The sequence below is a fragment of the Aspergillus glaucus genome (genome assembly GCF_001890805.1).
Source record: "Aspergillus glaucus CBS 516.65 unplaced genomic scaffold ASPGLscaffold_15, whole genome shotgun sequence".
Taxonomy (NCBI): Eukaryota; Fungi; Ascomycota; class Eurotiomycetes; order Eurotiales; family Aspergillaceae; genus Aspergillus; species Aspergillus glaucus.
Window position 1 is genome coordinate 620,407 of NW_019170467.1, and position 24,397 is coordinate 644,803.

A 24,397-nucleotide genomic window follows, 5' to 3' on the forward strand; every position below is an offset into this window, starting at 1 on the left:
CACTTTTCTACCATGGCTATACGCCTATAAATGCATATTTACAAATATATACAACAACCTAACCAACAACCCCATCCTTACTCGAAACAACCTTCAACGCATCCAACGCAACCTTACACCCCCACTTTACCTCCTTCAACTCCTTGGAGGGCACAATATCCGTCTTCGCAACGACCTTGCGAATAAAGTAAATAAGCCCCTTGGCTATCTGCGGCGTTTCTTGGACGCGCATGAATATGTCCATGAGTGCTTTTTCGTCCCGTGCTTCGTCGTCTTCGTTCTTGGACTTGGACTTGGATTTAGATTTCTTTGACTTTTTGGCCTTTTGGGAATTCTGGATGATGCTGATGATGAGGAGTTCGACGAAGGTCTTTGCTTTTGGTTGGAGGTATGCGAAGTTGAGGGTTTTGAGGATGCCAATTGTTAGCGTGTTATCAGCGATAAGGCTGCCATACATCTTTGCGATATTGACGATGGATTTTAGTGGTAACTGTGCGCTCTCGTCCTCGTCTTCAGACATCCCGTCTTCGTCGTCAAAGTCGCCCTTTTCGCCCATTCTTCGGAGGATGTTCCATAGTGTGTACATGAATGAGATTTTAAGCCTGCGGCCGAGATCCCCGCATACGCGCCGCGCAATGAGCGTGTAGTATGGGTTATACACTTCTTCTTCCATGATGCAGTGTGTGAGGACGCGGGGGATTTCGTATTCCTGAGCGCGCTTGAGGCGGAGTTTTAGCAAGCGCACGTGTGCATCTTGGAAGTCTGTTGCGGACATGATAGCGACGAAGATCGAGCGGCGGACGTCGGTGTTCATGCGCTGGGACTTGGCGATACTCGCGAGGTCGGGTTCGGCGTCGCTTTCGTCTTCGTCCTCTTGTGCTTGTGCTTGGGTTTGGGTGGGTTGGCCGGGGAGGGAGGAGAGTTCCTTTCGTGCTGTTTCGAGGGGATCTTCGCGCCAGCTTGCGCCGACGAGCCACCATTTACCCTTCTTTGCAGAGTTGTGGATGTCCTCGCGGGAGATGTTGATTGGTTCTGAGGCGCGGACTACGCGGGTGTTGTTTAGGGACCCTAGGATTTTGCGCATTTTTGTGATGTGTTCGGTGGAGATGCTGGAGCCGACGGTTTTCACTTTGTTGTTTTTGAGGTCGGTGATGATGTCGATCATGAATTTTGTGCGGACGGAGAGAGATTGTTCACCAGCTTTGGCGATGGCGGGTTGGATTAGGAGGACGATGTCTTTTAGGGAGGAGGGGTCGTCTTGTCGGAGTTGGGGGCCGGAGTCTGTTGCGTTTTCATTAGTGGGTGTTTTATTGAGTATGATGGGGGGTAGGGCATACTTCTGATGATCTTGAGGAGAAGCTCGGTGTTGTCCTCTGTGATATCTTGCACGAAGATGCGAATGTAGTCAAAGACCAGAGCATGTCCGATGACATGAAAATTGTACAGTTGCGAGATGAGCGAAATCAGGTTCAGATGTTCCTTTCCTTCGAACTTGCCTCGCTCGTCGCCTTGTGCGTCGAGAGACTGGACTATCTTCTGGACCAACTCGGCGCCAAAGTCCATACCCATAACTTTGTACAGGGCAGCGATGAAACCGGCATGCAGAATCATGAAAGTATCCTGGAGTGCCGACCTCTCGCAAATCAGACCCATCAACAGCGAAATGAGTGTAGACGTGACGTTCTGTCGGGGATACTCGCGGTAGAGTTTTTCAAACTCAGCCAGGATGGAAATCAAGTTTGCTTCAGACAGCTTGTTTAGCTGTCCTTGAGCCTGTCGCCGTAAACGTGTAAGAGACTCGTCCTCGGAATTGGATGCAGCGCGAAGTGAGGGAGGAATGTATTTCCCCGGTTGACTCTCTTGTGGGACGGGGGCGACATATGGATTCTCTTTCTTCTTTGGAGCCGGCTTCTCCTCTTCCTCGTCAAACCCACCGAATTCGCTATCCTCACCATCTTCGGCCGCCTCGTCATCCATTTCTTCATCGTCGTCCTCGTCCAGCAAATCCGCCTCCTCATCGTTCCCAAGATCACTATCATCCTCATCATCATCATCATCATCCTCCTCCTCCGACTCAGCTGCCTGCAGCCCCTGAGCCTTTCTCCTCTTACTCTGCAACCACTCATCAGCCTCCCGTTTGCGCTTCTTGCCTTCATCCTCCGACCCCCCTTCGCCCAAATCACCCAGCAAATCATCCAACCCATCATCCTGAAAAGACTGCGGAAGTTTCTTCCCTTTCTTCAACCCAAGTCTCTTCTCCAGCGCGGCGATTTCGGCATCGTCCTCTTGTAACTGGTCCTGAACGGCTTTGGAGACTTTGCGGGGTGCAGGCTCGTCTTCGTCTTCGTCCTCATCCAGGTCGATATCGTCGTCATCGTTGTCGCTCTCGTCGGATTCCTCGACCGGCTTGCTCTTTTTCAAAATCGACTTGGGCTTCTGTTCGGGCTTTGCGGCTTTCGACTTCTTCGCAGGGGGTGCTTCGTCGGATTCATCGCCCTCGTCCAACATATCCTCGTCCTCATCTCGCCTCGCATTATTCTTCCAAACCGGCCTATGCTGCGTCTGCACCTGCGGCTTCCTCCCACCACTCCTCTCCTCTCTCCGGCGGTCCTTTCGCGACGCAGGTCCATTGCGCCTATCTTTTTTCTCCCCGTATGTATCTCTTATCCCGAGTTCTGTGCGGAGCTCCCGCGGGAGGGCGGTTGTGAGTTTCATGGGACGTCTCATGGTGACCAAATTTAAAACTGGATTATGTGAAGTAATATGTGCTGTAGGAGCAGTGATGGCGGCTTTTTTCTTTTTTTTTTTCTTTTTTTTCTTTTTCTTTTTTTATGCCGCCGATGCGGAGCGGAAATGGAGGCGGTGGGCTGGGCGGCGGAGGGCCCGCTGTCTTTCTGGATGTGGAAGTTGATTGTGGACAGTTGGAGTTCGGTGATATTGAGATACAAGAGAAACGGTTGTTCTGCCGTTGAATTGGTCCATTTGATATTGCGATTACGGTTACTACGAGGTCGGGTCGACGTCTGTTAAATTGCACAAGAACAACCAATCGCACAAACTCCAAATCTGTCACAAACACCGACAAGAACCACGGAGATGGCGCCGCATCTCAGTAACGAGGAGGTACGCTACACCCCCAGCATTCCAAATGGCTAATATACCAATACTAACAATAAAACGAACAGTTCTTCACCTCCCTAACCTCCCTCCTAAGCACCACCTCCCAAAAAACCCGCGGCTCCGTCTACCTCACCCAAAAACCACTCCTCAACACCACCTCAACCACCACCGAGGACCCCTCCCCCGTCTCGCAACCCTCAATCCTAATCCGCGCAACAGACGGCAATACCAACGCGCCGAACCCCCAAAACCCCAAGAACAAGATCGAAAAGTCAACAAAGGCGAGCAAGGTGAAGATCTCGACTGTTGTGGCGGTGGAGGATTTGGAGGGGTTTTATGGACGGTATGCGGAGGTTTGTAAGGCGGGGATGACGGGGTTGAAGAAGAGGGATCGGAAGAGGGGGAAGGGGAAGGGGAAGGGGGGTGCGAAGGGTGCGAAGGCTTGATTTTGCCATGCTTACTATTCCTGTTCAAAGACACAAGTGCTCGGGTGGATGTTGTGATACCTTGATGGAAATGTGCTAGGTGGATTGCATTTACCGGCGTTTATGGTGGCTGTCCTGTTCTGTTGTTTATAAAATACCAAAACTATGTTGTCTTGAGGGTTGAAGTCAAACCATCCTACTATTGTACAAGATTGAAAACCGAAGGGTATATTACCTAGGTTAGACTAAAACGCTAGGGTACAATCATTATAACACGTAAGGAAACATTAACCTAGTCATAACCCGAATTCGTAGAGAACAGACAGTAGGATAAATCAGTGGTCAGCCATGTACAGAAAAAGAGGGACGGCAAGCATAATCAAATATGCAGAGCAGACTGAAAAGATAGTAAGAAAACTAAGAGAAGGTCGAGAAGTGAAGCGTGCAGTGGAATGCTAATTAGTCCAGTGCCCAAACATCGTACTTATTCTCTTGAGACTGGGAGCGTTCAAGAGGGAGATCGAAATCATCAACCGTATCTTTAGAGTCAGGAATTTGATATTCGAGTCTCCGGTGGGCTTCACTCATGGAGTTCAAGGCAGGACCAATGACAATCTGAGCAGCAATATGAATAAGAATGATTAACAGCTGAACAGATGGCACCAGAACGACTGTGCAGGTCTTCTGAACAATTGACTTTGCATCGTTCTTTCTAGAGTTTGACCGGCACAAGGTCGACGGCGGAGGCATCGGGGAGATCTCTCTCTCTGTCGATGCTTTAGCACGACGTCGGAATTCCCTACTCATGGTGTCTTTGTTCGCCTCAATTGGTGAGAGGCCGCTTGGCTTCTCAGTTGATGTAGTTGGGATCTCCAATGGCTTGGATTCCGGCTTTCGACGAGTCGTAGGAGATTGGGGTGCTTGGCACAAACTTCCATCCGAGTAGCTAGTGGAAGGACGGTTGTCAGAATAATCCACATCCTTGAAGAATTTTCCAGTTTCATAGTGCTGGTCCTGGTCCAGGTCGTTGGGGTCGACGGACGATGAAGAAGTAGAAGTCGAACGTGCACTAGACTCAGGGCGCATGTAATCATCCATTGAGTGAAAAGAATCGACGCTTGAAGAATATGATGTGTCAGGATCGACCTGCGATTCTGCTTTGTTATTATCGAACCTCGCCAGCAAGGTTTGGAAGCTTTGTGTGTCGGTAATCGAGCGCCGGGGTACATTCCAGTCTTCAGACACACTTTTAGGGGAGAGCAACTGATTCTCATCCGGGATCGTCTCCAAGACCGTACAAGCACTGCCTCTTTTCATGACGCTGATGCCCTTGCACCCTTCCTCATCCTTGGGGCTTGACCCTTGAGAAGCAGTCGACGATGCAGGCGCACTCTCCCTTCGTCCTTTGGGACGCCATGCCTTTCTGCGCTTCTTGATTTTGGCCTCCTGCGGTATCTCAACGGTAAACCCCCTTTTGAAGGGACAGGGCGTGATCTCGTAACGCAGGATTCTGGGTAAAACATCCTTCAATTGCACAACGTAGTTCTCATTGTTTTCCGTCGAACTAGGCAGTTCAATGCGATAGTAAGTGAGTGGTCGAACACGCAGAACAAACGTAGACTCGCCATCGACACACCAACACTGAGAGTTCTTGAGAATTGCATGCACCACACCGCCACATTTCAAAAACACAGTCAAGCCATGCAAATTCTGCAGTCTCAAGGGCGCAAATGCAACTGTCCTCTCAGAGGGTGATCGCCATGGCAGGGTCTCGATAGTATCAACCGGGTAATCGAAATCGGAGGGAGCCGTGCTGGACGGGATCGGGGCTAGAGCTCTAGGAGCGAAATGAACGACTTTGGCGCATGGATGGAAGAAAAGGTCGTCTGCTGAGGGCCTCAACGATTCGGAACTGCGTTGCTTTTGAAGATTGAGCTTAGGAGGAAGGGTAGCAGAACGGCGAGGAGGCTGTATTCGGACCGAAGGCGCATTCGAGAAATCAGACATTGTTCATGAAAAAAAGAGTGTAAATAGTAAAGAACGTATAGCAAAATGAAAGAATTACATCTGAAGAGAGAGCGTAAATCAGAAGTCAATACATTGAGAGAGAAAGACGAGGTTGTTAAAGAAGGGAATGAAAGGCAGTGCAAAGAGAGACATCCATACAAATTCCCGAGTCGGCCTTGACTCGCGGGGAATTCATACGCCTCAGGCAATATTCAGGCATATATGAGGCAGAACCATGGTTCGCGGCTAAGCCACGTGATGCTCGGCTCGGTTCCGCGGTTGGCGGCAGCTGGGCCAGTGCCATGACGTACTGCTTTTATACGGCTGCCTTGCTTGGTGCTTATATACCTGTTTTCACCATTCTCTGTTTACAACTATTTCAAAGATTAAAGAGGCATAATTGAGAGATTGTGTCTGATAAGGAAGATATCATGGCCAATTTTGAGCCCAACGCCATTATTCGCGGCGCTCAGCTGACGGTTGTGGGAAGTGAGTGCCCGACATCATCCCCTTCACTTCGGACTATCTGGAAACTGCCATAAGGTTGGATATGTCTGCATACTGCTAGGCAATTGGAGTGGGAAGTTCGTTCTGGGCATGACCCTTGGCTGGACTCCGTTCAAGCTTCGGGAAAGTCCCGGATCTGCATACCCGCGGGGCCTAAACTATCATCATTTGATATGCGATTTATATGCTGACTCCGGACAGCCGTCAGGGCACTTCGAAATGCCGAACTCTTCAAATATGATCACTTCCGGCAAGCAGCTCTTGCAATTGCTGTGGGAGTCATTATCCACGTCATTATTCAGATTCCGGTACGTCCAGATCCATAGGACTATGAGTCTTGGCCTAACCACTCCTAGATTATCGGCCTGAAATTCATTATCTGGATCGCATCCATCTTTGTTGATATGCAGGAAGTGACTTGGGATGATACGGTTTTGAACGGTATCAATTACCTGAACAAATCCGTCCTCCAGGTTCCCTTCTTGCTCATGACTCTGATGCGATATGTTACGCCGACTTTGGACGAGATGTACGTCTCATGCTCTCCCCATTTAGCTATTCAAAATACTGACAAACCAGATTCATGGAATCTCTGAATTGGGTTGACCAAACCTACGTTCAGAAGCACAAGGCAGAAGACCCTAGCACCCTTCGCGCCATGTATTACCCAAACCTGGCCCAGTACTCCAAAGGCAAGGCCGGTGGCTCCAACCCGATTGGAAAGTCCATCATGCTGTTTGTTCAGAGATACGGCCGCAAGGTTGCGATGCTTTTCGGTGTATACCTCCTCTCGCTTCTCCCAGTCGTTGGCCGATTTGTCATGCCTGCTGCTAGTTTCTATACGTTCAAGCAGAACGTGGGGACTACCCCTGCGGCTGTTATCTTCGGTACGGGACTCGTGCTTCCGAAGAGATTCATCGTTACTTTTCTGCATACCTACTTTGCCTCTCGCAGCTTGATGCGCGAACTTGTAAGTGGCAGCCGGACCACAAAAATAGCCTTTATCTGACAGTATCAGCTTGAACCCTACTTCTGCCGCGTCCCATTTACCCCTGAGCAAAAGCGCCGCTGGTTCAAGGACCGTCAAGGCGTGCTATTCGGTTTTGCCTTTGCCTTCACTGTCGTCATCAAAACCCCCTTCATCGGCGTGCTCATGTACGGTGTCGCAGAAGCATCCACCGCATATCTCGTTACCAAGATCACAGACCCTCCGCCGACTCCTGATGAGGGCCCGGAATTCGCTGAGACGCAGGTCCGGTGGAAGAACAAGCATGACTTCTTGCACTTGTCATTGGAGAACATTGATAAGCTGAATTTGCCGCGCGATCGTAAGGTAGGGGAGACTGAGTCTCCTGGCACCCCGGGAAAGAAGTTCTCTTGAGGTTTTGGCTTAGAGTGCTGGATAGCGTTTACATGCATGAAAGGAGCTTAAGTCCAACATTTTCGGGGAAAGACGAAACGAGGCAAAGTGGTTCATTTACATATTTTTAGTTTTGCATGAACTTTTTAAAAAATACATCTCGGTTGTATTCGTGGTAAAGAAGACAAGGTACTAAAGTACAGATACAAAACACAATCTATACATGGTGTATTTCTCCTGCCCCAAATAGCATCATCACGTAGCTCTTAAAATCTGTTTTGGAGCCCGAGCTACTGCTTTGCCATTAGCACTTACCACGAGCGAGTCAATTCATCTTGGCAAACTTCGCTGCAAGATCAATCGAAGTGACTTTAGAAGTAAACCCTACGGACCTCGCAGTCCGCAACAAGCGGTACATCATAATGCAATATCAACTCCAAGAATGTTTCGTTTTCGATGCGGTCCTTATAGACTTTCGGGTACGGGTCTCTAACTCGCGGGATGAAATTCAGTGCAGTAACCATTACATCCCGATCATATGCCTCCCAGTTGGCCTTGGTTTTATAAGCTCAATTCCATGGTACGGAGACGCGAGATGCTTGGCGGTATTCTTGGTCTTGTCTTTGCCATTTGCTTGGTTCCACTGTTGAAAATGTGTTCGTTAGGGCAGTCGTTGTTGGCCCCAGCATTATCACGATCGATTGTGCAATGTCGCGGACTGCCCCGTATCTGAACGCATGTGTTGTCACGCGGTAAACAACACCACCAGTTTATCCAACTAAACCACTAAAGCTCAATAGCAAATGTTAAGATAAACAAGACGCAGACATGCTGGCGTGAGCCATGTCTGATATAGTCTCGTGGCTCTAGTATTGCCTGGGATGGGATTCTACGGTACTGTCTGGCTGTAGTTCAGTCCTCCTGTTGGTGAGAACGCATTGCATGAAACAGCGACTGATCTGTTTGGTGATGGACTGTGACGGCATGAGATAAAAAGGGATTTGCATATTAGGAGTTGCAGTGTGCCACTTCTAGATATCTGCCTGAAGACAGCCAGCCAAGATACAAAGCTGTATTAACTTCAGTTTTGTTAATAGGAAAGATTTTTAGTTATCACCGGTTAGCATTGGCTAGAATTAAAATCATTGAAAGCTCGACTCGCATTCACGTAGCCTTCGACATAATCGGAAGCCGAAACGGTGGACCTCAACATTTGCGTTGATGCGCTTGTCCGCAGTTTGACCATTTGAGAATAACGGCACACGTAAATTGTTGTGCACCGCAGAGCCAAGTGTCTTTATGGCTCACTTATTGCTCCACGGTCTCTCTGCGTTCACAACGGATGGGAATGGGAACTCACTCTCCCAGATAGTCAGTTCGGGATACACCATGTCCTCTGTGATAGTTCTGCAAATTGTCTGTCCCCTGGCTTGAATAGAAGCCCTCGGGTTTCTGGTTTCCGATACGTCTTGGGACTAGGCTGTGGCCAGGTGTTCGTTAGGCATTCCTGTTCGTCCTGTCCCATTATCAATCCCGTTGACAGTTTCAGTAATGTGATGGGCATGTCCTTGGCGCGATGCTGCAGCCTCCAAGGCGCAATGGCTCATGATAGCCAAATAAATAAGGATTAGGGTTGCTTTCTGGACCTTTTCAGCCCTTCCTGCGCGGGTCGGAAACATGTTGAACGTACCATGCTTGTGGGCGGATGCTGAAAAACCATTACCCATCACTTGATCAGAAGCGCCATACCGTAACCTCGCTGTAAGTTCCACTGCATTTCAGGTGCAATATATCACCAGATCACTGTAAGGGATCCGACAGTAACGGCTCCGTATAGTGTCTGTATGGATTTGGACCTTCCTCGAGCTCTGAGAAGGTAGCTTCGCCGCTGCCTTCTATGTCAGGACAGTATGGGCACTGATAGCCCCGGTTTGCTACAGATTATTTCGGGAAGCGCTTAGCCTCAAGGATTACTAGCTTGTTCATGTTGTTTTGCTTGAGATTTGAGAGTTGGTGTTTGTGACAAGACGTTTGCCTTCTTCTTAGTACAAGTGCCCACCTCCCGCATAGGTGGATATTGTGAAAACTTGCCGCTGTGAAGGCTTCGAAATAAATGGTCATCTCTCCCCGCTCGCTGACGAGCGGGCTAAGACATGCTTTCCTGGGTAGCATTTCAATTCATAACTGGCTAATCAGGTCTGAGCGTCAGCACTCTACAGCAGTTTTGCAAAGTTCTGCTTCACAATTCTCCTCTCGCCGCAGCATTCTAAGTCCAAAGGGTCTGTGAGCACCATTTGTTCCATAGGCTTCAAGGCGATCCAATTGCGACATTGACTGCCTGGTCTCATGTAATGTATGGAAGAAATAGTTCCATAGATCGACGGCTACATTCAGTCGCGTCACGCATGTCGCTTGGTACCATGTAAGAGTCCGCAACTCTATGAGCTTTTCGAGGCCCAGTATATTCCTTCGGGAACATAATGAACGTATTTAGACTGTAAAATAGTGGCAATATGCCATGAGGTAGTGTGCCTGCGCGACCCGACTGAGCGGTACCATGTCTGTGGGCTCGAATCCATTGTCCTTGCGCAACACGTAATTAGCTTCCAGACGGACCCATGGAGCGGCGCATCATATGCTGGTAATCAGAACCGAGGTTGGGAAGATGAGGGTGATTTAATGAGGCCTTGTAGCGCGCGTCGTGCTCTGGTTATCTATCATGTGCTTATAATATCTCCTATCTGGTGAGATAGGCATGTCGTCGTCCATCCGAAGGATTGACGGAAGGCAGTGGTATCCATCTTAGGCGTTGACAGAAAGCAGGCTTTGTGGCTTTGCTCACAATGGGTGGGGTTCGATTTAAGCATTTCAGGATGCCAGAAATTGACTGTAACGCCTGTTTTTGCTTCGTATGTGAATAATAGGTTGTTTTTTGGCCTGCTCTTTGCGGTAGATCCGTACCTCGATTAGCCTTGCAGGATATAGCTCAAATAGTCCTTCCAGGTCACTTTAATTTCCAGAAATTTCTGATATCCGGCACAGAAATTGCCGGCTGAGCCTTTCACGTGGAGCAAGGCATGCTTTCCATCTTCTGATCGAATGATAAGAAGCCTCTAATGCTTGTATATTGTGCAGTGCATAGCTCAGCGCTTTCTTTCGACATTGTACACAAATGACCCGGAATCTCTGAGTGAGCAGAATGGCCCCCTTTTAGGGCCCATGATTCGATGTTCTGTGGTGTGTCCTCAATTACTTCAGCAACCATGGCATTCTTTAGACTGCTGTAAAAATTATAAGATTCTCGTGGTACGGCAGAATTGTGGTCTCTAAGTACAACGTCCTTATCGTGCCGAAGCTTGTTCTCATTGATCTAATAACCAGTTAGCATATAACAGAATACATGGACAGCTTTATGGGGTACTCACAGTATTTTGATACAAGGTCCATGCTCGGCAGTAAGGGCTTTGGGATTGCGGCAGGGTAATGCTCTTCATCATGCCACCAAATCTTTTGAGCTCATCCACATTTTCTGTGGTTCGTCTTGCTTCCTCTCAAGTTCAATCTGTGATGCCATATCTGTTTCGATGCTTATGGAACATAAGAGTATTCCTCAAGGGGCACTTCACCTCCACATACGACAAATTACCGCAAGACCTGATACAGGGGTTAACTAGCACGCAGGCTCAAGATCTCACTGGAACTTTATGGATAAATTCCAGTGTCTAAAGTAGTGTAGGTGTTGATAGCTTGTTTTGGAGCCCAAGCTGTCGGTTAGCAGCTCGCACTTGTGATCCGCCGATAGGTTGCAAATGTATAGCACACGCAAAGTAGATGGGGCGGCTCCACCTTCTCCTCTGCGTTTTCGGCTGTGCAGACACCAGGTATGAAGTCTCTCCGATGGAGAACCTCTGTGGTTTTGAACTCCAAGATTGCAAAAGTAATGTTGTTCTTACCCGGAGCGAAGCAGCCCACCTCATATTGAAGCGGCTCTTTCTGTCGTGTGTCCCCTCACTTTTACATGTGATTCTCACGTTCAGATTCGGGGACTTCTCCAACACTGCTGTAAATTGCGATAGCGATAGGCAAACAGGCAGTGTGTGACTTCTCCCTTGCCAAAGACACTAAAAGCACAGCGCATCACTTGACGACAGCGAACGGTCGTAATAGGTTGGAGTACCCACTACATTTCGAGCAGATGTCAGGTCGGCCGAGTCTGGGAGCTCCGCAAGTATGGCTGGCCGGCCCCTGACGAGAAATTTAGATATATCTCATGTCTGTCAACGATGAAAGTGAGCCAGCTAGCCCAGCGTCTCCCCCGAGTCAAGAATATAATGTATCGCGTGGGGCAAATGTTTGTGCACAAATTTCATGTTATTCCTCCACCCAATTTCGTGAATCTTCACTCCCTCCTTGGTTACCTTGAGGTGCTTTTTGTTTTCGCGCCATATTAGGACCATATCGGCTACAACTTTGATGAAACTTCCAAGTCACGGGATTAAACCTCCAGTATCCTTCTTCACGAGCATTTTGGTTGACCGACAAGAGGAAACATAGCTGTCTATGGTGTCATGATACCACGCAGAAGACAGCCAATCGGGCAAACTTATTAGCCACATGTTATTTCAAATTGAGCTTCCATGTCCCCTCATCTTGGCCTTAAAGTCCATTCCGTTTAAATGCTAGTCATGGTTCTCTATGTGGCTGTCTTGTCGCATTGTCTTATATTGTCCAACGTTTGCATTTATCTCTCTCAGATTGCCGGAAGGCACGACTCGGTTGAGCCAAGAGATCAAAATCATTTGCCGGTACTGAGATGGTCTTGTGGTATTGAAAGGGGCGCTTTTGATGCCCAAGTTTCAGTAAAAGGATTTCTGACAGTCGAGCCCTAATAAGGCCTTCTCAGGGGGTAGGCCAATTGCAACCTCGAACTTCTTGACAGCGCGGTCCAAGCAAAAGAAATCAAGAGCACTATTTTGCAACAGGATTGCGATTGAATTCAGATTTAAGGTGAATTTGTCTCCCAACGTTTGGAGGGGTGGCATTCACCATGGCGACAATGGCCTGTCAATCGGACTTATGGTCATCACACTTTCATGGAAGCATTATAATGAAGTCCTAATAAGGCTGCAGGACAAAAGAAGACAGAGACAAGTCGAGAGAAGAAGACGCGAAGAGAAATAGGGTTGGGTAGGCCGAGCGATTTAAATCCGAGGAATATGTCGTCGCTTTCCCGTGTACTCCCGAGCTGCCAGGCTCATAACTGAGATTCGTCTCTTGAGTCGTCAACCTTTTGCTTTTTGAAAAGAAAAATCTTTAAGGTGATGGACGTTCCTTAAGCAAACACCTGACCAGAGAGAAGCTCGTCATGTCTGCTTCGGAATTGGGGAGCCGGAGATGATCCAAGCAATCGTTGGGGAACTATCAAAAAGAAGAAATTCCGCGGAATAGCGGTCCTTTCTGTTCGCTGCATGTGCCATATGGTATCTGCAAGCAAAACCCACCGTTACGTGATCGTACCAGGCTGAAGGAACTTCTCAAGACCGTATTGGACACTATATTAACGCGATTATTGCTTCGACTCAGTTAGCCAAAGCCATCCCGTTTTCAGAATTCCGTATCGCGTATTAACCAAGTAGCTACTCACCTCTGCAGATATCCTGTATAAAAAGATGTCCCCTAAAGCGATCCAGCAACAAGATCTGTTCTATATAGCGCAGACGGGTTGATCCTGCAGAGATTACCGGGTGCCACTACGCTCCGTAAGGTCGAGCTACTTACCTTGGGCGGCTTCGATGGTTCAACTCCTTCAATTAGGAGGCAAAATTTGCCCGTAAAGCAATAGGATCAGGGTGCACCACACTCATTTCAACATTTCTTAGCCCAATAACGTAATATGAGCAACGTTTCCCCCGTGTTTTCTGGTCCAGGTAACGGTAACACAGCTGTAGCAAGCCAAAAAAAAAAAAAAAAAAAAAATAAAAAAAAAAAAAAAAAAAAAAAAAAAAAAAAAAAAAAAAAAAAAAAAATTAGGAGTCAGTCAAAGGATAGGATAGATGGAAGGATACTAACCAGGAGCTCCTTATTTAGTATTCCATGGTTGGAACAGCCAGTCCCAGGTAACCCATTTAGGGCGAGCTTGCTTGAGTATAAATGATTGAGCCATTGTAAGAAAGATGGACGGAATGCGAAGTTGGTGTCTTCTTCTTGTGCAGTCGAAGTTCATCCAACGCTCCCTGGCGGTGGGGGATTTCGGAGGTTGCATGTGCCAGGTAGACGGCATTCCAAGGAAGCTCCGGTGGAAGTCCCTGGGTCTCGAATCTCGCTGTCGTGCTCACCTTTCAGTTCGCTGAAGATTAGGCCAATTGTGATCCTGCCATTCCTGGCCCTAGAAAACTTTAAACGTGGCAGGGTGTTGTAGTTCTCAAGATCGCTGAATATTGATTTTAGAGTCTTGGATCAAATATGTACTCACTCGCTCGTGGAATCTGCGCTCGTAGCGACTGGCATAATAAAGCTCATAGTCAGTTCCAGCGCCCAGGCCTGGCTCGGAACCAAGCATTATCCTTCTCAACGAAGTGGCCAGGCGATTCTTTTTGGGCTTCCTCTGCGAAGACCTTAGGATTCTTGTACAGAGTTCATTTAGTCTCTGTCGGAATCATCCTTGGGTGCTGTGTATATGCTGATGTAGGAGAAGTCTGGGAGGGAGAGTTGCAGAGAAGAATATTTTACGGATAGTGACTAGTCAGCCACTGATACTATTGACATACTAGTGAATGCAAGTAGACAAAGCTGTAGACGTAGTTCATTCACATTGACACATTCAGCAACAAAAAGCCAAACCTTAGCGCATTACATTGAAACAAACCAACTAACCAAAAAATCAACTACTAGCAAACGCACAATTCCCCATATCCCTCTTAACAACCTCTGCCTCAGGCCGAATGTCAAAATCAAAAATATCCATCGGAATTCCCATCGTAGTACACGCATTCGGAATATCCACAACACCAGCAATATGCCCCTGCACCGGTGCACAACTAAGCAGCAAATACACCTGATAGTCACTATATCCATACCTCCGCAAATACTCAATCGCCCGGATACAAGTCTGTCGGTACGCAACAGTACTATCGAGGAAATACTGCTTCCCTTTTTCATCGACCGAAAAGCCCTCGAAGGTGAGATACCGCGAGGGCCCGAAGTGAGGCTCCACGATACCTGGTAGGTAGATGGGGGATTTCATGGCCATTTTGGCCATGCCATCTTTGAGGACTGTGAATTTCAGGGTGATTTCGCCGGCCATTTCGATTGCGCCGCAGAAGGATATTTCGCCGTCGCCTTGGGAGAAGTGGAGGTCACCGACGGAGAATTTGGCGCCGGGGACGTGGACGGGGAGGTAGATTTTGGAGCCGCGGGAGAGGTTTTTTATGTCTGTGTTTCCGCCGTTTTCGGGGCGACCCTGTTCTGTCAGTGTTGTTTGGATATAGGTGCGATGGTGTGGGATGATTGACGTACAGGGATTGTGCGAGCTCCTTCTCGTGCCACCCTTTCTTTGAGGGTTTCTTGAGCAGCAGAGCCGGTATGTGCACCTATTGGTTCCGGTGGGTGGGCGACCACTCGATCCGCGGTAGTATTCGCTGCGATGAGCTCGCCCTCGCGACGATTCCATTCGGCTAGGATCTTTGCAGTTGGTGCAGTGCCCAGGATACCAGGATGGATGAGACCTGGAAATCGCACATGGGGAATATGACGAGAAGAGCAGAATATTCCTTCAAAATCCCAAATTGCTTTTGCTCTGCGTTATTTCACTTGTCAGTGTACATTGATGCAGCTTATTCGCGCAAACATACGGCTTAGGGTATATTTCATCAAGGAATCCTCCCCCGTTGTACCGGTCAAAAACGCCCCCAAACCCCCATGGTGCGTCTCGCAGCGCCTGTACGTCCTGGATCTCGACTAGCAGCACATCACCAGGCTCTGCGGTCTCGATATCAAATGGTCCGGAAAGGTAGTGGATTTGAGTTAGATCCACGTTCTTGAGATCATCGGCAGAGTCATCGTTCTTGATCTGGCCTCCGGTCCAGTCCATGCATTCGATTAAGACGACTTCGTTGTTCGCGATGGTGGCAACGGAGGGGACTATACGAGTGTCAATCACCCAGGTTCAATTCAAGGGAATGGTGATGTAGCAGCATACCGTCAGGGTGCCATCTATTCTATAGTTCAGTTAGCATGTGTCTCCCATAGTCTCGTCTATTGACGTACGTGAAGACCCGGTTGCTCCCACGCCGGTTTCTCATGGTCAATTCTGAGAGTGCGAATCCTTCTGGTACCCATTGTGAATCCAGCGTGCAGGGTGTTTCATCAAGTCGAATTGATCCGGGGGTAATGCTTTACGTCTATATAGCAACGTCTTATGACTCTTATCTCGGCTTTCCATTGCTATCATAATGGGCAAACCCCGCTGCGGAGAAACGATCCGATGTCTTATCAGACCATGATCCCAGGGGTGAAGGGCGTCTTGATGTTTGTGTTATGTACTTCGCATTGGAGATAATGCATTATCTTCAAATCCCGGATTCCGAGGGCTTCAGTTTTCATGTACAGCTGACGATAATCCCTTCCCCAAGAGCTAATGAAGAACCTAGCACTGCAATAAAATGTTTGATATGCTCAGTAGACTGACTTCACGAATAAAAAAAAAAAGAATGCACAGCAAAAATTTTTTTAAAAAAAGTAAAAAGGAATTTGACAAGGGTGGGATTCGAACCCACGCCCCTTGCGAGACACGGAAGCTTACCCGAAGGAGAGCTTAAGAGATCCAGTAACCTGAACCGTGCGCCTTAGACCACTCGGCCACCTTGCCATTGTTAGATTATATTCCAAGTTATGCATTATATAAGCAGTTACATAGCTTATTAGTCTGTCACGTGAATATCACTGCAAATCGACCGCCGTCATCATCTTCAATCAACCCCGCGCACTGTGAAGGAAAACACTTCAACATGGGTTCCGTGATTCTGCCTCACCTTCACTCGGCATGGCACGTCGACCAGTCCATTCTCAGCGAAGATGACCGTCTAGTCATCATCCGTTTTGGCAAGGACGGCCACCCGGACTGTTTGCGCCAGGACGATGTGCTCGCCAAAATCGCGGAGAAAGTGAAGAACTTTGCCGTGGTTTACCTGTGTGATATTGACGAGGTGCCGGATTTTAATTCTATGTACGAGCTTTACGATCCGATGACAATAATGGTATGTGCTGCTACCTTTGTTCCCTGGGTTTTGCGCGAAGGGTATGGTTGGTTGCTAACGGGTGCTTTTTGCAGTTCTTCTTTAGAAATAAGCATATGATGTGTATGTCTCAGTGCTTGGTTATCGTCAATTTGCAGCTAACGTCTTCAAGGTGATTTCGGAACTGGTAATAATAACAAGCTGAACTGGTTACTGTGAGTGCTGCCCTTCGCTGTCTGGTTTGGCTATGACTCATGCTAATATCTTTCAGAGAGGATAAACAGGAGTTGATCGATATCGTCGAAACGATCTACCGCGGTGCAAAGAAGGGTCGGGGTCTGGTCGTCAGCCCCAAGGATTACTCCACGAGATACCGTTACTAGATGGGGATCGGGTTGGGCCTTGCGTCCTGTAACGTTTACGATATTATGTCAAGCAAAAACTTTGCCTCACGAATGATCCGTGATACGGAGTTTCTTCGCCCGTCGACCCTTCCGGAAGATAACACGATACTGGTGGTCTTGGACGGAAGGCCATAACAGTGGAGTGAAGGTAACCCAATCCTTCAACATGGGCCATGCATTCCTATATATATGAGGAGACTAGACAGCATAGCACTTCAACAATGATATAACATCACAGTCGACTTTTGGCGCTTTCAACGATTTTTGTCCACCCATTTTCACCCACCTCTTGAAAATCCATAACCTTAAAAGGCCCCCCATACCGATTCTGAGTAGACCTCCAGTCCCGATGAACAGCTATCACCGGCCGCCACCGCACAACACGCTTTAATTCCTCCTGCAGACTCCCCTCCAAAGCATCTGCAATAAACCCCCCAATCGTAGGCATCTGCATCGCCCCATTCCCCGACCCCCCAACAGCCAACAACAGCGATGAATGCTCCGGATGCCGATCAATCAAAAACGCCCGATCCACCGTATCAGCATCCCAGCAAATCCTCGCAAAGGCCAACGGCCTCCCCACCAAATGCGGCATCGTATCACTTAGGAAATCTCTAGCCCGCGCCTCCGCCTCGAGCGGGATCTGGTGCTTCGCAAACGGGATACTACGTATCTCTCCAGAGTGCTGTGGATCAGGCACGAAATTGCAGTATCCGGGATGTTCGTCGCAGATCTTAAGCTCGTGCTTGTCCTCGTCGGGCTCCATGAAGAAACCTTTGGCGATGTTGAAGAGCACGGGAAGGTTGCGGTATTGTTGCGCTTCTTCGGGGGTCATGCGGATGTGGCATAATGTCCATGCTGTTGGGCGGAGTTGGTTTTTGAAGTCTATGAGACGGTCACTGCCTGCGCCGGCGGCGAGGATGGTATGCTGTGCATGGTGGATGATTCCGTCTTCGGTTCTGGCTCCGATAACGTCTCCGTTTTCGTAGACTAGCGAGATTATATTTCCCTGTGGTGAACCTGTCACGAAAGTGACACCCAATCTCTTCGCTTCGGTATAAGCAGAGACCATAGCCTTCCGGGCATGGATCCATCCTGCACCGGTCTTATTGAACCAGCCTTTCCACCCCGGGAAATCACCTGTTAATATACCCGGGGGCATGGTCTTGCAGAAGTCCTCTGCCGTCTTCAGCTTCACCAGATGCTCGGACTTTGTTGGATCGATTTCATCTTCTTGGATGTGTTTGATCAACTCTGGTGTATGACCAGACACAATCGCCCCCGTTTCATGGAAGTAGGGCTGAAAGACCGGGTCTGTCTTCCACCCGTTCAATGCCGCTCTGGTGCATGTTTCGAAGGCGACGCTTATGGGGTCGGAGTTGGGGTCTATCTTTGTTAGCTAGAACTTATGGACAGCCTGTCTGGGGGTGTAAACCTTTCAATTCCCGATGTTCCATGATCTTGTTAATATCATTCCCAGCCGCAATGGGCGACGGCACCGGATGGGGATCCAGCACGGTAACATTTTTATATCCCCGACGGGCGAGATGCAGAGCCGTCGAGCAGCCCCATGTTCCTGCGCCGATGATGAGAATAGATGAGGAGGGATTGAGTGGTGGTGTCATATTGTCGTCGTATAGCTTTAGAGCTAGAAAGTTGTAGTTGTCTTGGTACGATAGAGAAAAGGGAATTCAGTGATGAGGGGCCATCGAGCTTTATCAGATGACGCCAGACACAACAGCTATAAATACAGCAAAAACAAGGAATAATTCCGGTGCATATCTATTGTCTGATTGAGCTTGCTTTTATCCGATAGGGCCAGTCGCAGATTGCATCGGCTGGACCTTCCTGTGCATTTCTCCACATTTTGTAGACTCAGATTTACCGTTTTGGGAAATGTCAGGACAACTATTCTCCGCGGCGTCCAGGGTTGCGGTTGCAATTATCAGAGTCTATTCGAGTTTCCTGCTCGTATCTTGTCCAATCAATTATGGCATACGGTAGAGGATTCACTTGTTCGTTTGGTTTCCGCACTTATCACGCGCGCAGTGGTATACTATATCTCCACCGTTCTTCTCCAACACTAATTATCTTCTATCTCGTGTTGATATCTATGGCGATGTAAAGAGTCAGAGACGAGAAAGTGGCCTCCAGCCCCTCATGGTGTCTTTATCATCCAAGGGTGCTATCTTGTTCGGGGTATGCCGATGTTGGTGTACGAATATATATAGTCCGCTCTGGTTCTCAGGATGGGGTTTCTCTCCACATTTATACCCTCTAGGGATGTGAACGCTCACTATGGCTCCCTCGGACGATATTATGACAGATGTACCAGGCACCGTGTACCTGGTAGATAGTATGCCATACACCCCCTCCCCTTTCCCGGGATGTATAACCCTAAACAGACAAAGCCCCCAGAAACCTCAGCGATGCAGCCCGTTCTGGACACGATATCCTCCTAGTTCCTCAGCCTACGCCCTCGCAAGCTGATCCACTGGTGCGCAGCACACCACAACCCCAATACCATACATATCCAGTCCACTAACACGAAACCACAGAACTGGCCCAAACACAAAAAATACTGGTCCCTTTTCCTAATTTCCGCATACGCCTGCATAATGTCTTTTGGCGAGAACAACTGGGGCGCAGCCTGGACAACCATCTCCGAAGAAACCGGCGTCACACTGAATAACATGAACGGCGGCTCGGCACTGAACTACCTCCTCCTGGGCTTCGTGAACATCATCTGGATCCCGTCGGCCATGAAGTTCGGACGGAAGATTGTTTATATCTTGAGTTTGGTGTTCATTCTGGCTGGGGGAGTTTGGGGTGGGTTTTTTGAGGGCACGGCGCAGTATTATCTTATGATGGTTGTTACGGGGATTGGGACGGCGGCATATCAGGCGCTGATTCAGTTGACGGTTAGTTCTTCCTTTTTTTAATTCCTGGGACGTGGGTTGTGCTGATTGGTAGATATTTGATATGTTCTTCTCGCATGAGCGTGGTCGGATGTTGGCAGTCTATATCTTCTTTCAGCAGTTAGGGTCTATTCTGGGGTTGATTCTGGGGGGATATATTGCGGATGGGATTGGGTGGAGATGGAGTCAGCCGATTGTTGCGATTGCTGCTGTACGTCCCTATCACATTTTCTAGGGAATGTGCTAACTGTCTAGGCCATCTTGATCCTCCTATTCACCTTCGCCTTCGATGACACCATATTCCCACGCTATCGATTCAGGAACCAAACATCCACAGAACCACCCAAACTCGACGAAACAGCCCAGCCTTCACCAACCAATGATGAAAAAGACCACAAGTCAGACCCTAACCTGGCTATAACTATCAGCCATAGCGCCGGCGAAATCTCCATGCCACCCCGAACATACACCCAGAAACTCGCACCCGTGCACTACTACAAAGACGACAAGACAACCTGGTTCCAGTACTTCCGGCGCCCATTCTACCTCTTCCTATTCCCGAATATCGTCCTCGCGGGTATCCAGTTCGCATTCGGCTGCACGGCTGGCATTGTCTCCTTCAACACCATCTCGGAAATTATGACAGAACCACCCTATAACTGGAGCGCCGGCTCAGCAGGACTATTATTCCTCGCTGCCCTTGTTGGGAATTTCATCGGGTACCTCCCTTCCCCTCCCCATACACCCATTATATCTAACATAATGTACCGCGCCGCAGAATGGCCATAGGCACCCTCTCCGATACCCTAGTCCTAACTCTAACCCGCCGCAACAACGGCTACAAAGAGCCCGAAATGCGCCTCTACACATACATATTCTCTCTTCTCCTCGCGGCCGTCGGATACTTTACGTACGGCTGGGCTGCGACGGCGGGGAGCCATTGGATGGCTGTTGCTGTGGGGTTGTGCTGTATGATTGCCCAGCAGGTTTCGGCGACTAGTATTGCGACGGCGTATGCGATGGAGTGTTTTGATCAGGTATTCACCCATGCCCCAGGTTTCCATTTACGCTTCACTGCACAGTGGAATAAATGTGTTTCTAATGATGGGGGCAGATATCTGGTGAATTGGTGATTGTGCTTGCGGTCTGCTCGTCTGTTATCAACTTTGCGATATCGTTCTCTGTGCAGAATTTCATCGATGCGACGAGTTATGGGTGGACGTTTACGTTTTATGGGATTTGGGTGGTTTTATCGATGGTTATGGGGGCGCCGATGATTGTTTGGGGGAAGAGTTGGAGGAGGAGGTGTAAGGGGAGGTATGAGACGTTTTTGGCGGAGACGATGTAGTTTTTCTTTTGCTATGCTATGTTTTGTTATGTTTGATGTTTTGGTTGGGTATATGTCTGTGGTCATATTGGTATGAGACGAGACCCTACTGGACTGGATGTTGAAGAATGAGAATGAAATTACGCCTGCTATGCTACCAAATGCTAAAAACAAATGGTCGAGGCACCCTGCTGTAGAAATGGATTCTTTCCTCCCCAAGTAAATAATCTTTCTTCTGAAAAATAGATCATGGATATCATGAATCATACGCGTTAATACAACTCCATCTCACGAGAAGAACTTCTTAGCAGCAGCCTTCTCCTTAGCCTCCCGGTCCTTGATCGCCTTGTTGACCTTGGCCACCTCATTCACAATAGCAGCATCCGAAGGAGCCAGCTTGGAAGCTTCCTGGAGGTCATTGAGCGCATTCTCTTCCTCCTTAAGACCCGAAAAGGCGACAGCACGGCGGTAGTAAGCCTTGGCCTTGTCCGCGTCCTTGGAACCAGCGGGACCAGAGACCTCGAGAGCATATGTAGCCCAGGCCTTGCCGTTCTGGAACTGACCGATCTTGTTGGCGAGGAGGGCGGAGTTGGAGTGGAGGGTGAAACGGAGCGCCTTGAGCTGACCGTCGAGCTCCTTGGGGTCATTCTCGTCTGGCTCGGGGAACTCATTCAGATAGCGCAAACCCTTCTGGTATTTCTCGAGACCCAGCAGGTGGTCACCGCCCTTGAATGCGGTGTTACCAAAGTTCTTGAGCTCCGACGCGATCTTGTAGCACACTGGCGTGCTAAGTGCCTCGCCCTGGTGGTCGTCGGGGAAGTCCTCGTACGGGTCACCGGTGGTATCGGGGACCTGCTTGGCCGCGTCGTCGTACTCCTGGTCGGTGAGTTCGCCACAGTCGACAATCGTCACGTCCAAGGTGGGCTTGTCGCCCTGGGTGTTCATGGTCTCGATCTTGCGGACGACGCTCTTTCCGTTGAGCACCTCACCAAAGACCACGTGCTTGCCGTCGAGGTGGGGAGTAGGGACGGTGGTGATGAAGAACTGGCTGCCGTTCGTGCCGGGGCCCGAGTTGGCCATGGAGAGGAGGAAGGGACGGTCATGCTGGAGGTCGAAGTTCTCGTCGGGGAATTTCTCGCCGTAGATCGACTCGCCGCCGGTTCCGTTAAAGGCAGTAAAGTCACCACCCTGAATCATGAATTGCTTGATGACACGGTGGAAGATCGAGCCTGGATTGGATCAGAGGTGTCCAATCGAGAGGAATCTTTCACGCGACGTACCCTTGAAGCTCAATGGCTTGCCCTGCTGGCCCACGCCCTTCTCACCAGTGCAAAGAGCACGGAAGTTATCAGCAGTTTTAGGAACGACTGATTCATCAGTTGCGCATTCTATTAGAGGGGTGTAGGATTGGGACGTTTCGTACCATCGTTGAACTGCGCGAGAAGAAGTTAGCTGGTACCACAACCACAGCCAGAGCTAAGCAAACAAGAGAAACTCACCAATTCAAGAGCAATGCGGCCCATAGGCTGCTTGCCAATCGTGATATCGAAATAAACACGAGAACGAGCTGAAGCGCGCGCTGTTAGTTGAATTTTCATTTATTTGCTTCAATCCGGAGCACCCCGCAGTTTAGAGGGGAAAGAAGAGACGTACGCGACTCGACCATGGTTGCTAGAAGAGAGGTGCTGAATAAGGAAAATGAAGGGATTTAACGATTGAATCACAGAGAATGAGAAGTAGACGTCGATGGGAGTGGAAGAGTGAGTAGAGATAGAAAGAAGGAAGAAGAGAATTGGTGGGGAGAAAACCCATACAAAGGCCGGGCTGGCCTTCAGGAAGCTTCCATGCACTGCACTGTGAATGTTCTACCACAACTGGTGAGTTAAGTGAATTCCTTGTACATCATTACATTCATATCTATATTGGATGTCTATTTTACTATGCTATTATATTGTGGTGGTGTTATTCTAGCAGCGTCGCGGGGAGCTTGAATTCATAGCTCTGCTGGCCCTCGGTCTGTCCTCCCTTATCGCTGTCGCCCTCTGATTTCGATTTCTCAGATTGCTCAGACTTCTCAGGCTTGTCTGGCTTCTTCTCAGACTGCTTATTCCCCTCCGGTGTCTTTTCTTTCTTCGGGAGTTTCGTGTTAACCTCGATCGTGACCTGCATACCATCTCATGGTCAGCACCCCATACTCATTCAACAGGATCGGTAATGCAAAGAAAGTAAGCTATACCGCCTCTTCGTCACTGCGGTAATCTAAACCCACCGGTCCGTCGTTCTTCAACTCGACATCCATCATCGCCTGGAAGACACCGTTCTTGACCCGTTCCGGCTTGTAGGCTTCGCGTAACCGTTGGTAGAAGTAATCGTAGAGTCTGCGCGCGGTTTCGACATCGGCGGCTTCGTGGAAATCGGGTTGTTTGCCTTTGTTTAATTGCGCATAGAGGGTGAATTGCGAGACTGATTCGTCAGAGCTTGATGCCATCACCACTGAGGCGGGGACGAGGCGTACCGCAGAGTATTTCGCCTTCAATATCCTGGACATTCTTCTTCCACTATCCAGCACTGTCAGTCCCAATCGTCCTGGTTCTGCTGTAGCATGGTCTCGAGTCACCCACCTGCTTCCCGTTATCGTCCGGCCATAACCGGCATCTTATGATCCTCGAGATCAAACTGTCTGCTTCCTTCTCATCGTCGCCTTTCCCGACTCCAGCTAGAACTAGGAGACCACGCCCAATCGAAGATACCAGTTGATTATCGACCGTCACGGATGCGGACTTGACTCGTTGGATGACCGCTGGGACTGGGATTAGATCGGGTTGTTTGTCGCGAGAAAGCTGGCGCACCTTTCATGTTGCTCTCTTTTTCTTTTCCTATCGTAGCAGGACCGGGATGTTTGAGCTAATGTTAGGGGTATCACTATCAGACGAAGAAGTCGGTACTGTATGCCTTGGACTAAAACGGCGGCTGCGGACGGGATGCATGCGTACCTCAACCTGTAACAGACAAGCTATAACAACGCAGGGGTCAACAGCACAGTATAATAGAATATATATAGATCAGTAAACCACTGCAGAGTATAGAAATAAGATA

General features: G+C 48.9%; 10 protein-coding genes and 1 non-coding gene across 11 annotated transcripts; 4 read left to right on the top strand and 7 right to left on the bottom strand.

Moving 5' to 3' along the window:
* Nucleotides 1-58: 58 nt before the first annotated feature.
* ASPGLDRAFT_130596 (MIF4G domain-containing protein) lies at nucleotides 59-2,727 on the bottom strand (the record flags this gene model as incomplete). Its single annotated transcript, XM_022540976.1, has 2 exons — nucleotides 59-1,281; nucleotides 1,338-2,727. The coding sequence occupies 2 exons, from the start codon at nucleotides 2,725-2,727 to the stop codon at nucleotides 59-61; spliced, it is 2,613 nt and encodes an 870-aa protein (XP_022399234.1).
* Nucleotides 2,728-3,096: 369 nt separating this feature from the next.
* On the top strand, nucleotides 3,097-3,566 carry ASPGLDRAFT_27369 (signal recognition particle 14 kDa protein; the record flags this gene model as incomplete). Its single annotated transcript, XM_022543653.1, has 2 exons — nucleotides 3,097-3,123; nucleotides 3,186-3,566. 2 exons carry the CDS (start codon nucleotides 3,097-3,099, stop codon nucleotides 3,564-3,566), a joined length of 408 nt encoding a protein of 135 aa, XP_022399235.1.
* Nucleotides 3,567-4,004: 438 nt separating this feature from the next.
* Nucleotides 4,005-5,552, bottom strand: ASPGLDRAFT_130603 (uncharacterized protein; the record flags this gene model as incomplete). The annotated part of the gene is made up of 1 exon (XM_022540977.1): nucleotides 4,005-5,552. One exon carries the CDS (start codon nucleotides 5,550-5,552, stop codon nucleotides 4,005-4,007), a length of 1,548 nt encoding a protein of 515 aa, XP_022399236.1.
* A 347-nt stretch (nucleotides 5,553-5,899) lies between these two features.
* usgS (transmembrane protein UsgS) lies at nucleotides 5,900-7,661 on the top strand. The gene is made up of 5 exons (XM_022547080.1): nucleotides 5,900-6,041; nucleotides 6,261-6,367; nucleotides 6,416-6,588; nucleotides 6,639-7,029; nucleotides 7,078-7,661. Exons 1-5 carry the CDS (start codon nucleotides 5,984-5,986, stop codon nucleotides 7,438-7,440), a joined length of 1,092 nt encoding a protein of 363 aa, XP_022399237.1. The 5' UTR covers nucleotides 5,900-5,983; the 3' UTR covers nucleotides 7,441-7,661.
* Nucleotides 7,662-14,210: 6,549 nt separating this feature from the next.
* ASPGLDRAFT_153374 (acetamidase/formamidase family protein) lies at nucleotides 14,211-15,996 on the bottom strand. The gene is made up of 5 exons (XM_022542327.1): nucleotides 15,685-15,996; nucleotides 15,617-15,635; nucleotides 15,270-15,558; nucleotides 14,935-15,214; nucleotides 14,211-14,878 (listed from the first exon to the last, which is right to left on the bottom strand). Exons 1-5 carry the CDS (start codon nucleotides 15,754-15,756, stop codon nucleotides 14,300-14,302), a joined length of 1,239 nt encoding a protein of 412 aa, XP_022399238.1. The 5' UTR covers nucleotides 15,757-15,996; the 3' UTR covers nucleotides 14,211-14,299.
* Nucleotides 15,997-16,168: 172 nt separating this feature from the next.
* ASPGLDRAFT_t116 lies at nucleotides 16,169-16,285 on the bottom strand. The gene has a single exon. It is a non-coding gene; the product is annotated as a tRNA-Leu (tRNA).
* A 110-nt stretch (nucleotides 16,286-16,395) lies between these two features.
* On the top strand, nucleotides 16,396-17,211 carry ASPGLDRAFT_552764 (DIM1 family thioredoxin-like protein). The gene is made up of 4 exons (XM_022548127.1): nucleotides 16,396-16,673; nucleotides 16,748-16,775; nucleotides 16,825-16,867; nucleotides 16,924-17,211. Exons 1-4 carry the CDS (start codon nucleotides 16,425-16,427, stop codon nucleotides 17,033-17,035), a joined length of 432 nt encoding a protein of 143 aa, XP_022399239.1. The 5' UTR covers nucleotides 16,396-16,424; the 3' UTR covers nucleotides 17,036-17,211.
* A 77-nt stretch (nucleotides 17,212-17,288) lies between these two features.
* ASPGLDRAFT_27374 (NAD(P)/FAD-dependent oxidoreductase) lies at nucleotides 17,289-18,681 on the bottom strand (the record flags this gene model as incomplete). Its single annotated transcript, XM_022543654.1, has 2 exons — nucleotides 17,289-18,442; nucleotides 18,492-18,681. 2 exons carry the CDS (start codon nucleotides 18,679-18,681, stop codon nucleotides 17,289-17,291), a joined length of 1,344 nt encoding a protein of 447 aa, XP_022399240.1.
* A 673-nt stretch (nucleotides 18,682-19,354) lies between these two features.
* ASPGLDRAFT_175237 (putative MFS transporter) lies at nucleotides 19,355-21,456 on the top strand (the record flags this gene model as incomplete). Its single annotated transcript, XM_022542839.1, has 7 exons — nucleotides 19,355-19,412; nucleotides 19,468-19,553; nucleotides 19,615-19,977; nucleotides 20,030-20,185; nucleotides 20,230-20,693; nucleotides 20,753-21,011; nucleotides 21,089-21,456. 7 exons carry the CDS (start codon nucleotides 19,355-19,357, stop codon nucleotides 21,320-21,322), a joined length of 1,620 nt encoding a protein of 539 aa, XP_022399241.1. The 3' UTR covers nucleotides 21,323-21,456.
* On the bottom strand, nucleotides 21,421-23,060 carry ASPGLDRAFT_49346 (uncharacterized protein). Its single transcript, XM_022547081.1, has 5 exons — nucleotides 22,955-23,060; nucleotides 22,801-22,868; nucleotides 22,725-22,734; nucleotides 22,582-22,668; nucleotides 21,421-22,530 (listed from the first exon to the last, which is right to left on the bottom strand). The coding sequence occupies exons 1-5, from the start codon at nucleotides 22,965-22,967 to the stop codon at nucleotides 21,590-21,592; spliced, it is 1,119 nt and encodes a 372-aa protein (XP_022399242.1). The 5' UTR covers nucleotides 22,968-23,060; the 3' UTR covers nucleotides 21,421-21,589.
* A 133-nt stretch (nucleotides 23,061-23,193) lies between these two features.
* On the bottom strand, nucleotides 23,194-24,387 carry ASPGLDRAFT_153385 (D-aminoacyl-tRNA deacylase). The gene is made up of 7 exons (XM_022542328.1): nucleotides 24,295-24,387; nucleotides 24,151-24,223; nucleotides 23,923-24,101; nucleotides 23,817-23,859; nucleotides 23,538-23,764; nucleotides 23,403-23,464; nucleotides 23,194-23,333 (listed from the first exon to the last, which is right to left on the bottom strand). The coding sequence occupies exons 2-7, from the start codon at nucleotides 24,155-24,157 to the stop codon at nucleotides 23,264-23,266; spliced, it is 588 nt and encodes a 195-aa protein (XP_022399243.1). The 5' UTR covers nucleotides 24,158-24,223; nucleotides 24,295-24,387; the 3' UTR covers nucleotides 23,194-23,263.
* Nucleotides 24,388-24,397: the final 10 nt, after the last annotated feature.